Source organism: Schistocerca cancellata, chromosome 1 (genome assembly GCF_023864275.1).
Source record: "Schistocerca cancellata isolate TAMUIC-IGC-003103 chromosome 1, iqSchCanc2.1, whole genome shotgun sequence".
Taxonomy (NCBI): domain Eukaryota; kingdom Metazoa; phylum Arthropoda; class Insecta; order Orthoptera; family Acrididae; genus Schistocerca; species Schistocerca cancellata.
This window is the reverse complement of record NC_064626.1, coordinates 593,916,102-593,931,896: the sequence shown is the minus strand read 5'-3', so window position 1 is coordinate 593,931,896 and position 15,795 is coordinate 593,916,102. Positions and strand designations below refer to the sequence as shown.

The window sequence follows — 15,795 nt, the reverse complement described above, 5'->3', positions numbered from 1 at the left end:
GTGGAGAATCGAGGCACCAAGCAGTACGTGTGCTTGAGAATCAGAAGTAGTTTTCAAAAGCAAAGTGCCATTCTGCAAACAAGAGCAGGATTTCACAGGACCGGAAAAGGAATCAACAACTCTGTGAATAAGAAATGGATTTACCGTTGCGAAGGACTGACTGTCTTCAGTATGTGAGACCATGAGGAACTGTGGTGCAGCTTGAAGGGTCTTTGAATTGTTAGCCTCATTCCATTTACGTTTCATAAATATTGGTTGTCAAGATGAATGGCTCATTATGAGAAAATTCCCCATGATTGCCAGCGTCTCCGATGGCACGCTCCTTCCAACTGGACGCCCCCTTCACAATGGGACACACCCACCTTAGGCGATTGTTCACACCTCAGATCACACCTCTCAAACATCTGACACGAGGAAGCGGAGGAACAAGACGAGAAGGGAAACAAAGAAAGGAGAAGGGTACGAAAAACAGTGCTGAAATTGTTCTTATGTCAGCAACAGACATTATGGTACATTCCCAATAACACCGCAGACATGTCTCGCAAAGGAGGGGAAAAAGAACAGCAAGGGCTTAGACATGCAGCACAGAAGGGAAAAGATGCTGCAATGGCTGGGACCCCGTGGCAGCCAAGCACGAACTCACCAAAAAGTAGTGAGCCCCCTAGGGGCGTGTGCCCTGAAATGGAAATGTCCTACCCACATCCGTTCCACCCTTCCCATAGTGGTATTCCGCCATCCACCCAGCCTCCATTATACTCGTCCATCCCTATGCAGCCCCTGCTCCCAACCCCTTATCTCATGGTTCATACCCCTGTAATAGGCCTAGATGCAAGGCCTGTCCTATACTTCCTCCCACCACCACCTACTCCAGTTCAGTCACAAACATCACCTATCCCATTAAAAGGCAGCGCTACCTGTGAAACCAGTCATGTGATCTACACGCTAAGTTGCAACCACTGTGCTGCATTCTATCAACAAACTGTCTGTCCACATGAAAGGCCAAGCTGTGGCCAAGAAACAAGTGGACCATCCTGTTGCTGAACATGCTGCCAAACATGAGATCCTTCATTTCAATGACTGCTTCACAGCCTGTGCCATATTGATCCTTCCCACCACCACTAGCTTTTCTGACTTGTGCAGGTGGGAGCTTTCCCTGCAATATGTTCCCATAACCCTCCTGACCTCAACCTACATTAGAAATTGTCATCTCCCATCCAGCCCCTTCACTGTTTCCACTCCAGTACTACACAACCCTCATTCCTCCATCACACCCAGTCTTTTTACTTCTCTCCTTTGCCCCCAATTCTCTGCTGCCCTCCATCTAACCTCCTGACTGTACATAACTGCCCACCCTCTTTCCACCTCATCCCTGTGCACTCCCCAACAGCATGTCACTGTTCGCCACCCCTACCCCACTATCCCTCCCCCTCCCCACCCCAGCCTCCTCCTTACCCCCACCCAGTCTCCACTCACATCATGTGCTGGTGCTGCTGCTTGCAGTGTAGCTTCAGTTGCCTGAGACTGCAGTCGTGTGTGCGTGAGTTGTGTTTGCATGTGTGTGTGTGTGTGTGTGTGTGTGTGTGTGTGTGTGTGTGTGTGTGTGTGTGATCTAGTTTTGATGAAGGCCTTACTGGGCAAAAGTTATATTTGTGACAGTCTTTTTGTTGTGCCTATCTGCAACTCAGCTTCTCCACTATAAGGTGAGTAGCAACTTTCCTTTTCACAATATAACTAATAATGCATCAGTTCATTTCACTGATAGTGCAGCACGTCTCATCATTTGGTCACAGGTGCTATGTGATAGGGAATGTAAATAAAGTCTCATACTCTTTGATACTGAAATTTTTTCTAGTGTAGAGGCACATGGGGACATAATCAAATCAACAGTGATTTAACTTGAAACTGACCTCATTAAATCTGGATTCCACTCCTGTAGCACAGGGATTCCTTCAAGAACTTTGCAATTTAGTAGTTGTACAACATGAGCACAAAGCCAGCAACCATACATTATTAACTAGTAAATGTGTTAGATACTGATGAAACTTACACATCAGAAGTGTTTCTGTAGTAAAGTGATGTTACCTCATTGAATAGTTGCAGAGTAAGAGGAAAAATGTGAACATTGACTGTACAGGTGAGATAGAATTGGTGATAGTAATAGAATGACAAATTAACTTTCTCAGAACTGTTAATAATTTTAAGTTCTTGATAATAAAGGTAACAATATAACAATAGTGATAATAATGGCAGATGCAATATGAGACAATGTAGCTGCTAATGACACATTTGTTGACAGTTGTGCTATTTTACTTTCCTTTCAATTCCCATGACACAAGCAACAAAACTATAAAAAAATCTTTATAACAATGAAACATTTTTATTTCAAATAACCAACGACCTCACTTGTTTATTTCACATTCTGTCATCTGTTAAATTTTACACTTGTGTGAAAAATAAGTTATCTATCCACATACCTATATTCCTCAAAATCTCCTAAATGAGAAGTTGAAGATGGGAAGCAATATATTTTAACATCACTTTCATCAACTTCTTCATACGCTATCCTGTATATTCCATCTGAAACACAATTATATGCAACTGAGCAAACATGAGTTAATGAAAAATAAAACTAGTGGTTTCCACTATTAAGTATACATCTTCTGTTACTATATTTGTGTTATCTAGTTTCTTAAAACTGGAAACTGTTTCAGTATTAACTCCGCTCCAAATGCACAGGCAAGGTATTCCCAAGCATATTCAATAACAGTAATTAATGAAATTCAATATTATTTATAATTTCTTGAACAAGTATTACAAAGAAGTATAACTTGAGTAAATAGCACTTTAAAATCTTCCTAAAATTTAAACATTTAGAATACTGTGTATTCAATCGGCTGAATATAACTTTAGTTAAAAAAAATTCTGGGTATGTGAGTAGGTCACTGTCTTGTGATATTGATAATATCTCACTCACTGTTGTGAGTTACGTCATTACAATGGGGCATTAACAGTAGGAGTATTATATTCAGTTCTTACATACTAATGTTCATCTTGCCTCTATTTTCCATTTGTCAAGAACATTACAGAACTCATCTCCTGATTTTGAGGTAGTGGTTTGGGAAGGGGGGAGGGGATGGAACTGCAGTGACATCAATGCTGTTCCCAAAATGCCCAGAGGAGCAACAAAAACACAGTACACAATATTCTTTCAGCCTCCTCTTTATTGCTGCACACAATAGGTTACTCTCAAAATGGCAACACAGGTAACAGTAGCCCAGGGCTTCACAACATAAGTGCTCGCGGAGCAAGCTGTGAGCAGCAAGGCGCAAGCACAGAGCAGCGCGAGCACGCTACCCCCACTACCGGATCAAAGCGGAGAGTGGGGAGAGTCACATGGGGCACACAACAGCTGCCGCCAGTCAATGTAAATCTGTGGCCACCTGCAGGAATATCACTCACGAATTATTACTGCGACAAATTAAACAAATAAAGGAGAATGTACATGTGCCACATAATTTTATTAGCTTAGTGTATGCCTCTACATTCGTATTAATTTGTGAACTGTTACACAATAAAAGGTGTCACTGAAGTGTGGGATTCTCAGTTATCTTGTACTTTTTGCCCTTTACAATTGCGTCTATGTTTGGAGTAATTGTTCTTGTGCATTGTAGGCGCAGCGTGCAGTTTAAATTTCGATCAGACAATGCGTTATATTTCATTGCAGAGAACAGTTGTTCACAAACATACATGGAACCGAACATTGATATTACTGTAGCCGCCAGTTTGTGCAAAGGAGGAAGTCTATCCTGAGGGAAGTGTCTGTAGAATTCCAAAATGTTTTTCTTGTTCTGAAATTTGTCTCTGTATTTTCTGTCACACTGCAGGTCAATAATTTCTAGTTGCAGCTCACGACGAATCTCTTCAATATTCGCTGAATATGGAGAGGAGAACAGATCAAAATCACTGTCTAGTGCTGTCAGATCTTGAAAGTGTTGATCAAATTCTTCCTTAAGGGCAACTAAACTATGTGAATAACGTTTACAGTCTTTGTGAACATCTTGCATGGATGATAATTTCGGAAAACGAGTTAGATTTCCTGTTTCCAGCTGACTCACCCAAAGTGTCAATTTAATTTTAAAAGCTCGTATTCGAACTATGAAATGAGTAATTAGCAGATCTTTACCTTGTAGTGAAATGTTCAAAGCATTCAGATGGCTAGTTACATCTGCTAAGAACGCGAGATCACATTTCCATGAAGGCTCTTTCAATTCAGGAACACACATGTTATTTATTTCCATGAACATATTTATCTCATCTAATAGGCAAAAAAATCGATTTAATAATTCGCCACGACTAAGCCAGCGGACCTCGCTGTAATAAGGCAGGCTACCATACTGGCTTTCTACATCCTCAAGAAAGCTTTTAAATTGCCTGTGTTGTAGCCCATGCTTCCTTATATAATTGGTTGTACGAACAACAACACTCATCACATTTTTTAGAGTGATACTCTTTGCACATAAGTTTTCCTGGTGGATCACACGGTGGACGCCCCTTGTTTCATTTGGCACGGTCAGTTTTTGCATTTTCTCCTTCAACAGCGCAACGAAACCTGATTTTTTCCCCTGTCATCGCTGGTGCACCGTCTGTAGCAACACTTTCTTCAACACCACTTAAAATATCACCTCCGATTGTAGTGTTCTTCATGGCTACTACATCGAGGAGCTCCTCCCTCACCTGAAGATCTCTATTAACACCTCTAATAAATATGGCAAGCTGCGCTGTTCCAGTGATATCAACACTTTCGTCCAGAGCTAGAGAATATGCCATAAAATCTTTACAGATATTTGCAAGCTGGCTCTGGACATCGTCTGCCATGTCCTGTATGTGACGCATAATGGTCATGTTAGATAATGGCACAATCCGAAACTGTTCAACTTGAGATGGACACAAATGCTCCGCTGCAACTACCAAACATTCTTTTATTAAATTGCCATCAGTGAAGGGGCGCAGGGATTTTGCTAAAAGCAAAGCAATTTTGTAACTCGCTCTGAGAGCTGCCTCATTTGATTTTTCTTAGTCGTCCAGATCTTCTTCGGATAGCTTCCTTTTAAGTTTAATAGCTTCCTGTGCACGATCTGGTCCATCACATTCTCCACTTCCGTAGTCTTTTGCGTGGTACGACATATAATGTCTTTGCAAAATAAATTTCCTAAAAGAATTCAGCATTTTGTGATATACTAAACATTTTGCAACACCATCTTTTTCTGTAAACAGATACAATTCCTCCCAATGGGGGTTGAACTGCGAAATCATGGTTGGGGTTACACAACGGCGACTTGACATGATTCTTAACCAGTGAAGTGACTGTTAGAGCTGATCGTAGTACTTTATATGTTACACAGTCAGCGCGAATTCAATAGGCACGCTGCGGCCCTATTCAAACGTGCGCGTGCATTTCCCCTCCCTCCCTACTCCGCGACCTTGCACCTGCTCGCGAGCATGTGCCTGAGCAGACGCAAGTACTCGTGCTCAAAACCGGCCAGTTGTTAAGCCCTACAGTAGCCCCATGTTGGCAGGATGCTTATCATCTCAGTCACCTCTCTAACCATCCACGTGGAAGTAAATTGTTGACTAATGAGTAACTGAGCTTTCCAAACCTGCAGTCATTATGCTCTATCTATAAAATGCTCTAGTAATCATGAGATAACAGCTCACCCCCAACACCACCACACATACCAGTCTGTGGCTGCCACAAACAACGTGGACTTTTTAAGTGTGTGTGACTTCTCAAAAACATCTTTCATGGAGCTGTAAGCTTCTCTTATTTTGTTGATACTTCGGTAAATCAATTTGATAGCCACTAAGCAGGAAAGTTTTAGCACACCTTCACCAACTCCCTGAATGTTTAATACACATTCTCCTCCCAGTTGGTTTTATTTTGTACTGCAATAATGTTGTGTATTGTTTATTCTTTTTGAAGCCAATGGTTCAATACTAATGAAAGTTCAATGGTAGAACACAGTATGTTATCCTTGACAGTGAATGTTCATCAGAGACAAGGGTATCATCAGGTGTGTCCCAGGGAAGTGTGATAGGACCACTGTTATTCTCTGTATATGTAAATGATCTGGTGGACAGGGCAAGCACTAATCTGCAGCTGTTTGCTGATGGTGATGTGTGTATGGGAAATTGTCATCCTCGAGTCACTGTAGGAAAATACTAGATGACATAGACAAAATTTCTAGCTGGTGTGATTAATGGCAGCAGGCCCTAAGTGTAGAATAGTGTATGGTAATGCAGAAGAGTGGGAAAAACAAACCCATAATGTCTGATTACAGCATTAGTCTCATTGATTAAATATCTAGATGTAATACTGCTCAGCAATATGAAATGGAATGAGCATGTAAGGACTGCAGTAGGGATGCTGAATGCTCAACTTCGTTTGTTGAGAAAATTTTAAGAAAATGTGATTCATCACTAAAGCAGATCTCATATAGGACACTAGTGTGACCCACTGTTGAGTGCTATGTGTGTGTTTGGGATTTGCACCAGGTCAGATTAAAGGAAGACATCAAAGCAGTTCAGAGGTGGGCTCCTAGATTTGTTACTGGTATGTTCTGACAACAAGAAAATATTACGGAGATGCTTAAGGAACTCAAATGGCAATCACTGGGGAAATGTTACATTATTTTCAAGGAGCACTACTGACAAAATGTAGAGAACCAGCATCTGAAGCGACAGCAAGATGACTCTCCTGTCGTCAACATACGCTGGTGTCCAAAATTAAAGCAAGAAACAAATTTTTGCAAGGTTGCCTTTATTTTGCCACAAAACAGTATAAACAGGTGATAGTACAGTAGAAACAATGTAAAGAATGCAGAACTTAAACAACTACAGCATGTATAATGGTAAACACAAATGTTGTGTGTTTTTTCCATCTTAATGGATTTGCACACACATTCCGACAACTGGTTAATGTGCTCAGTATGGGATGTGACCACCTCTGGCAGCAATAAAGGCCTGACAACGATGGGGCCCGCTGTGAATTATATCATCGTCAGGCAATTATGTCATGAGGCAATAATGCCCATTCTTCCTGCAGAGCTGCTCGCAGTCTTGTAGAGTTGTTGGTGGATGCTGGTGTGATGCAAGCTGTCTCCCTATAGCATCCCAGACATGCTCTATGGAATTCAAATTGGGAGAGCAAGCAGGCCACACAATATGTGCAATATCTTCTGTTTCCAAGAAAACATCAGCCAACCATGCTCTATGAGGTTGAGCATTATCGTCCATCAATACGAAGCCTGGGCCCACAGCACCTTGCAACAACTGCAAATGAGGTCCCAACATCTCATCACAATATCTGACTGCAGTTAAACCTTGCTGATTCACCTATGCAATTTCATGAATAGGGGTTTAAGTGGTCAACATTATTCATGGCCACGCCATTAGGGATCCTCCTCACATCCCTTGAGAACCACTCTCCAGACTAAATCTGGACTCATCTGTGAAAACAACATTGTCCACTGTTTGGCTGCCTAGGTGGCATGTTGATGACTTGTCTCTAGATACTTCAGAGGTGGACACGTAGCAGGTCTCCTGCAATAAAGGCCACTCTACCAAAGCATTCTGCACAGGGGGGGAATTGTCTCGATAAACACGTCCGGAGGATGCTATAAGCACAACACTTGTTGCTGTGCATTACTAAGGCAGTACTGCCATGCCCTTACAGCCAAATAATGGTCATCTCTTCTGAAATCGCACATGGTCGGCTCTGCCCTGGTCTTCGGGATACAGTTTTGGTCTGGATACACTGTCGCCACATCCTAGAAACAAGAGAGATTCACACTAAGCCATCAGCCCACATTAGTTTACAACTTTCCTGCTTCCTTTCTTTCTGTAGCCCTTGGCCACAGTGTGTCTGGTAGGCATCAACTCTGTGCCATATTGCACCATCTTTGGTTGTGAACACAGTGATTGTGGATGTGGGGTTACCCAGCAAACACTACGTTGTTTCATAGGTGCCCAGACGTCATCGTTGGCATTATTGTGCATTAACCAGAATGCCTTCTTCCATGCAGAACGTGAGCGTACGGACATCTGGTTGACAGTTTGTATGATTATATCGTGAATTAGACATAGGATGGAGTAATAGCAGTTTGTTGCTGTAATTTGGACACCAGTACACATTTCATGTAAGGGTACTGAAAATAAGATTAGAGCTCGTATGGAGACATTTAGACAGTTGTTTTTCCCTCACTCTATTTGTGAGTGGAACAGGAAAGGAAATGACTAGTAGTGGTACAAGGTATCCTCTACCACACACCATATGGTGGCTGGCAGATTATGTATGTAGATGTAAAATATATAATTTGTTTCTGAAGTTTCAAGTTTGTTTAGTCACCGACCCAGTGTGCAGGTCAGCACTATTCTTTATGTGGTGATGGTGGGAGGTGGCACACAAGTATCCCAAGCATGTAGTGGGGTTTCCTATATAATCTGGGATCACGTGTGCCATTGGTCTTTCTACACATTTGTAAAGTAATGTAGAGCAGCTCTTCATTATTTTCTATCACACACTTCCCTAAAAATAATGCTTCTAGGCTGTACTACCCTTATATGTGGATTCAAAGAGTTTTACAGCAGTTAACACAGCTTTCAGGCAATCGATATAATATGTTACCTCAGAATAAAACCAGTCTTGGTTGCAAAGTTATTTAAATCAATGACTTGTTTCACAGTTTTGGGGCAACATCAGAGAGTCTATAAAAACAAGGAGCCAATCAATTAGAAACAAACAGTGGAAGGGGCATGGCTGTATCTTGTATGACTACACAGATAAAATGAACTAAAAGTAATAGAAACTTACATAAAAGTAGCTGGATATCTGACCCAACCATAATAAAGCCATGTAAAATGGGAAATGGACACAACAGTAACTGGATCTGTAATACACTGATCATAAAAACATATAAAAAGCAAAGTGGACCTACTTAAAAGAAAAGAAGACACCCAGTGTATCATCAAGAAGGTACAAGAAAGTGGTGGAAACATTTCAACCAACATCGCATGTTACCCTGAGCACACCAGCTGACTCTACCACAGTAGTACAGAATAGTGCTACACTTACCAAACAAAAGCAGTATGAGCCACACACAGCACAATGTATGTTTGGAACGCACAAAAATATTACTGTGGCAGATCAAGAAGCAAAGATTGTGTATAGTGAAACAAGGTGCCCAAGTGGCATGCGTGACCGACTTAAGGCAAATTTACAAAATACAAAAACTACATAAGACTATTAACATTAAGATGCATGTGTGCAAAACATGTGATATACTGGCAGCCTTTTTTTCTTTTAACTATGTCCACTTTGCATTTTATGATGGATGGATTACGTATCCAGTTACTGTTACATCTGTTTTCCATTTTGTAAGGCTTCCCCATGAACCATGGACCTTGCCGTTGGTGGTGAGGCTTGCGTGCCTCAGCGATACAGATGGCCGTACCGTAGGTGCAACCACAATGGAGGGGTATCTGTTGAGAGGCCAGACAAATGTGTGGTTCCTGAAGAGGGGCAGCAGCCTTTTCAGTAGTTGCAGGGGCAACAGTCTGGATGATTGACTGACCTGGCCTTGCAACATTAACAAAAACGGCCTTGCTGTGCTGGTACTGCGAACGGCTGAAAGCAAGGGGAAACTACGGCCGTAATTTTTCACGAGGGCATGCAGATTTACTGTATGGATAAATGATGATGGCGTCCTCTTGGGTAAAATATTCCGGAGGTAAAATAGTCCCCCATTTGGATCTCCGGGCGGGGACTACTCAAGAGGAAGTCGTTATCAGGAAAAAGAAAACTGGCGTTCTACGGATCGGAGCGTGGAATGTCAGATCCCTTAATAGGGCAGGTAGATTAGAAAATTTAAAAAGGGAAATGGATAGGTTAAAGTTAGATATAGTGGGAATTAGTGAAGTTCAGTGGCAGGAGGAACAAGACTTTTGGTCAGGTGAATACAGGGTTATAAACACAAAATCAAATAGGGGTAATGCAGGAGTAGGTTTAATAATGAATAAAAAAGTAGGAGTGCGGGTAAGCTACTACAAACAGCATAGTGAAGGCATTATTGTGGCCAAGATATACACGAAGCCCACGCCTGCTACAGTAGTACATGTTTATATGCCAACTACCTCTGCAGATGATGAAGAAATTGAAGAAACGTATGATGAGATAATAGAAATTATTCAGGTAGTGAAGGGAGACGAAAACTTAATAGTCATGGGTGACTGGAATTCGAGAGTAGGAAAAGGGAGAGAAGGAAACATAGTAGGTGAATATGGATTGGGGATAAGAAATGAAAGAGGAAGCTGCCTGGTAGAGTTTTGCACAGAGCATAACTTAATCATAGCTAACACTTGGTTCAAGAATCATGAAAGAAGGTGGTATACATGGAAGAATCCTGGAGATACTAGAAAGTATCGGATAGATTATATAATGGTAAGACAGAGATTTAGGAACCAGGTTTTAAATTGTAAGACATTTCCAGGGGCAGATGTGGACTCTGACCACAGTCTATTGGTTATGAACTGTAGATTAAAACTGAAGAAACTGCAAAAAGGTGGGAATTTAAGGAGATGGGACCTGGATAAACTGAAAGAACCAGAGGTTGTACAGAGTTTCAGGGAGAGCATAAGGGAACAATTGACAGGAATGGGGGAAAGAAGTACAGTAGAAGAAGAATGGGTACCTCTGAGGGATGAAGTAGTGAAGGCTGCAGAGGATCAAGTAGGTAAAAAGACGAGGGCTAGTAGAACTCCTTGGGTAACAGAAGAAATATTGAACTTAATTGATGAAAGGAGTAAATATAAAAATGCAGTAAATTAAGCAGGCAAAAAGGAATACAAAAGTCTCAAAAATGAGATCGACAGGAAGTGCAAAATGGCTAAGCAGGGATGGCTAGAGGACAAATGTAAGGATTTAGAGGCTTATCTCACTAGGGGTAAGATAGATACTGCCTACAGGATAATTATAGAGACCTTTGGAGGAAAAAGAACCACTTGTATGAATATCAAGAGCTCAGATGGAAACCCAGTTCTAAGCAAAGAAGGGAAAGCAGAAAGGTGGAAGGAGCATATAGAGGGTCTACACAAGGGCGATGTACTTGAGGACAATATTATGGAAATGGAAGAGGATGTAGATGAAGATGAAATGGGAGATACGATACTGCGTGAAGAGTTTGACAGAGCACTGAAAGACCTGTGTCGAAACAAGGCCCCGGGAGTAGACAACATTCCATTAGAACTACTGATAGCCTTGGGAGAGCCAGTCCTGACAAAAGTCTACCGTCTGGTGAGCAAGATGTATGAGACAGGCGAAATACCCTCAGACTTCAAGAAGAATATAATAATTCCAATCCCAAAGAAAGCAGGTGCTGACAGATGTGAAAATTACCAAATAATCAGTTTAATAAGCCACAGTTGCAAAATACTAACGCGAATTCTTTACAGACGAATGGAAAAACTGGTAGAAGCCAACCTTGGGGAAGATCAGTTTGGATTCCGTAGAAATATTGGAACACATGAGGCAATACTGACCTTACGACTTATCTTAGAAGAAAGATTAAGGAAAGGCAAACCTACGTTTCTAGCATTTGTAGACTTAGAGAAAGCTTTTGACCATGTTGACCGGAATATTCTCTTTCAAATTCTAAAGGTGGCAAGGGTAAAATACAGGGAGCGAAAGGCTATTTACAATTTGTACAGAAACCAGATGGTAGTTATAACAGTCGAGGGACATGAAAGGGAAGCAGTGGTTGGGAAAAGAGTGAGACAGGGTTGTAGTCTCTCCCCAATGTTATTCAATCTGTATATTGAGCAAGCAGTAAACGAAACAAAAGAAAAATTTGGAGTAGGTATTAAAATCCAGGGAGAAGAAATAAAAACTTTGAGGTTCGCCGATGACATTGTAATTCTGTCAGAGATAGCAAAGGACTTGGAGGCGCAGTTGAATGGAATGGACAGTGTCTTGAAAGGAGGATATAAGATGAACATCAACAAAAGCAAAATGAGGATAATGGAATGTAGTCGAATTAAGTCGGGTGATGCTGAGGGAATTAGATTAGGAAATGAGACACTTACAGTAGTAAAGGAGTTTTGCTATTTGGGGAGCAAAATAACTGATGATGGTCGAAGTAGAGAGGATATAAAATGTAGACTGGCAATGGCAAGGAAAGCGTTTCTGAAGAAGAGAAATTTGTTAACATCGAGTATAGATTTGAGTGTCAGGAAGTTGTTTCTGAAAGTATTTGTATGGAGTATACCCATGTATGGAAGTGAAACATGGACGATAAATAGTTTGGACAAGAAGAGAATAGAAGCTTTCGAAATGTGGTACTACAGAAGAATGCTGAAGATTAGATGGGTAGATCACATAACTAATGATGAAGTATTGAATAGAATTGGGGAGAAAAGGAGTATGTGGCACAACTTGACAAAAAGAAGGGACCGGTTAGTAGGACATGTTCTGAGACATCAAGGGATCACAAATTTAGCATTGGAGGGCAATGTGGAGGGTAAAAATCGTAGAGGGAGACCAAGAGATGAATACACTAAGCAGGTTCAGAAGGATGTGGGTTGGAGTAAGTACTGGGAGATGAAGAAGCTTGCACAGGATAGGGTAGCATGGAGAGCTGCATCAAACCAGTCTCAGGACTGAAGACCACAACAACAACAACAACAACAACAACAACAACAACAAGGCTTTATTATGGATGGGTTACACATCCAGCTACTTTTATACAGGGTGTATCATAATAGCATAAACGCACACAGTTGAAAGTACACAATACTAGAAGCAAAAAAGTCTCAGTAAACGTAGGGTCGAAACTGCATACCTTAAGAGCTCCGAGTAATTTTTCATCTTCAATACTGTGAAGCAAATCTCTTCTACTGCAGGCTCTTTGCTTTCCATATTTTGGGAAGTGATAATATGCGTCAAAGCAAGAAAAAAAGTCCAGCAAACAGAGCTTGCAGTAGAAGAGATTTCCTTGACAGTATCGAAGATGAAAAATTGCTTATAGCTCTTAAGGTATGCATTTTCGAGTCTACGTTTACTGAGACTTTTTTCCTTCTAGTATCGTGTACTTTCAACTATATGTCTTTACACCATTAATTATGATACACCCTGTGTAAATTTCTATTACTTTTAGTTCATTTTACCTGCATAGTTGTACAAGTGAGGACCATGCCCCTTCCTCTGTTTGTTTCTAATTGATTTTATAGACAATCTGATGATGCACCAAAAGTGTGAAACGCGTCACTGATATTAAATAACTTTGCAACCAAGACTCCTTTTATTACAAAATAATTTGAAGCTGACTGCTGTAGCACCCTGCCACAAACAAATGGAAAGAAATTTTAACTTTGTGTACCACAATCTGGAAACAATCTGAATGAAAATCATGAAGTCCACCCAATCGCAACAACTCAGTAACTTATAACAGCTACCTGAGGGACATGAGAGTTAGTGGGCTTAGATTGAAATCAAGCAAGTATATGTAAATAAATTATACACAACTGCAACCAGTCACTTTTTCATTAATAATGCTTTATTACATTAACCGGTTTTCGAACCCTTTCAGGTTCAACTTCAGATGATTTCGGCAGAATCCAGGAAGTTACATCATTACTGGTAGTAGCATAATGCTGGGTGCTGGTTCTATGGCAGAAAGATGGGTCACACTTCAATGTATCGCCATGACTGTACCTTATCTTTCGATATCGATGTAAATTTAGTTTTTACTTACTGCGACAGTATAGGCGGCTTTTTTCGTATCTGTCTGCCTCCATTTTGATGTCCAGAACACTTTCACACGAACTATATTAGTTCACACTTTAACAGTGACACTTTACCAGCATCCACTGTTAAAGTGTGAACTAATATAGTTCGTGTGAAAGTGTTCTGGACATCAAAATGGAGGCAGACAGATACGAAAAAAGCCGCCTATACTGTCGCAGTAAGTAAAAACTAAATTTACATCGATATCGAAAGATAAGGTATAGTCATGGCGATACATTGAAGTGTGACCCATCTTTCTGCCATAGAACCAGCACCCAGCATTATGCTACTACCAGTAATGATGTAACTTCCTGGATTCTGCCGAAATCATCTGAAGATGAACCTGAAAGGGTTCGAAAACCGGTTGATGTAATAAAGCATTATTAATGAAAAAGTGACTGGTTGCAGTTGTGTATAATTTATTTACATTAATATACAGTCACGGTTCTAAAATATCCGTAATGGATAAGTATAACAAGCAAGTATAGTTTTTCTAACCAATAGTTAAACACTTCAACCACGTACTGAGCAAAGATAGTCTCTGGTATATACACTGAAGCAATTGGTAATCTCCTGCACCCAAAAATTTGAAATTGTTTCCGTTGATCTTGAACAAGGCAGCTTATTGTGGCGTTACACTAAATACTGTGCAGATATCATGATCCCTCCTCCAGCTTCTAAGAAAAAGTGAGTCAAATCTCATTGAATTCCCACATGTTGTGCAGGATTCTTGAAGGTAGAAAACTGTTTGCCCCCCTGCCTGTCCACATTCACATCAGGGAAGCATTTAGTCCTAAAGACATACGCTTTGCAGTTGGAATGGGTGCTGTGCTGTCACGTGAGTCCCCACGACAGCACATTGCATCCATATTACTAAATGGCTATTGCAGTTCACAGTTCCAGTTTCAGGTTGCCTATCTAACAGTTTTCAGAGGAATGAGAAATCACCTTTATCAATATTTCACATAGTTATTGACCAAATTTAAAAATTTTACATGCTGACATAATCTACTTATTAAGATATATAATCTTATCTTTAAGTAAGACAAGTATTACAGTAAGGAATCGTGTGTGTGTGTGCGCGCCTCGAGGCAGCGTTCCTCACCACGAACATATACCCAGGTTATAGTGTTTCAGTATTTTAGATTGAAAGCATTTAGTGACTTGCAACAAACTTTACACATAATTTCAAACCCATTCTTAACTGTTTCTCACTTACATGCTTAACATCAAATATCTAACACATTAACTCATTTGTAAAGTATTTAGAAGCTGTTTTATAAATAGGAGTTCGGTTCCTTAAACAATCAATGGTTTACTGGTATGTATCTATAACATTACCAGTGGTACAGGTGACATAGCCAAATAGGAAATGGGGCATTGTCTTATTTATAGTATCAAGAGAGTCAACATTTTCTAGTTTATAACAAAAGCACACATGCTCAGTGAATAAAAGCTGTCGTTTTACTTTTTGACCCCCATACAAACCTATCACATAAGACAGTGAAATGACTGCAGGGGTGGTGACCATTTCTGATCAACTACCTTGGTCAGATAGACTACCTGCCACTCAAACTACAGAACCAACACAATGTTGTGTCTACCCACAAGTTTTGATTACAAGTTTAACAGGTTAGAGGCATTCTGCTTCTACCTCTACAAAAATATTAGGCACACGAAGGATAAGATCCCCATGGTGGTCCGGAAGGCGGCTGCAGTCACAGATCAGGACCTGATGTTACATAAAGCAGCATGTTACCTGAAGCTCTGATGATCAGAGCACCAGCCCTAATTTACAGAAATTGCACCATAGATGTATTTCTCAATGCACCAACAACTCAACATCATCAGTGGGTACTTCTCCTGGCCACAGACAGGGTGACATCACAACCACATTCCAGTAACACATCCTCAAGCTACTACGTGAGGCACACTAGGGAAGGGGTGGGGTCGAGAATGGA

The 15,795-nt window shown here is 40.8% G+C and overlaps 1 protein-coding gene across 3 annotated transcripts in view; it reads right to left on the bottom strand.

Annotated features, from left to right (window-relative positions):
* The window catches only part of LOC126182079 (dipeptidyl peptidase 9), a 191,777-nt gene that overhangs the window by 124,796 nt on the left and 51,186 nt on the right, over nucleotides 1–15,795 (bottom strand). For all 3 annotated transcript variants that reach the window (XM_049924822.1, XM_049924823.1, XM_049924824.1), the window contains one exon: nucleotides 2,475–2,577. In XM_049924822.1, coding sequence (XP_049780779.1) covers nucleotides 2,475–2,577 — 103 coding nt within the window. The remainder of the gene's footprint in view (nucleotides 1–2,474; nucleotides 2,578–15,795) is intronic.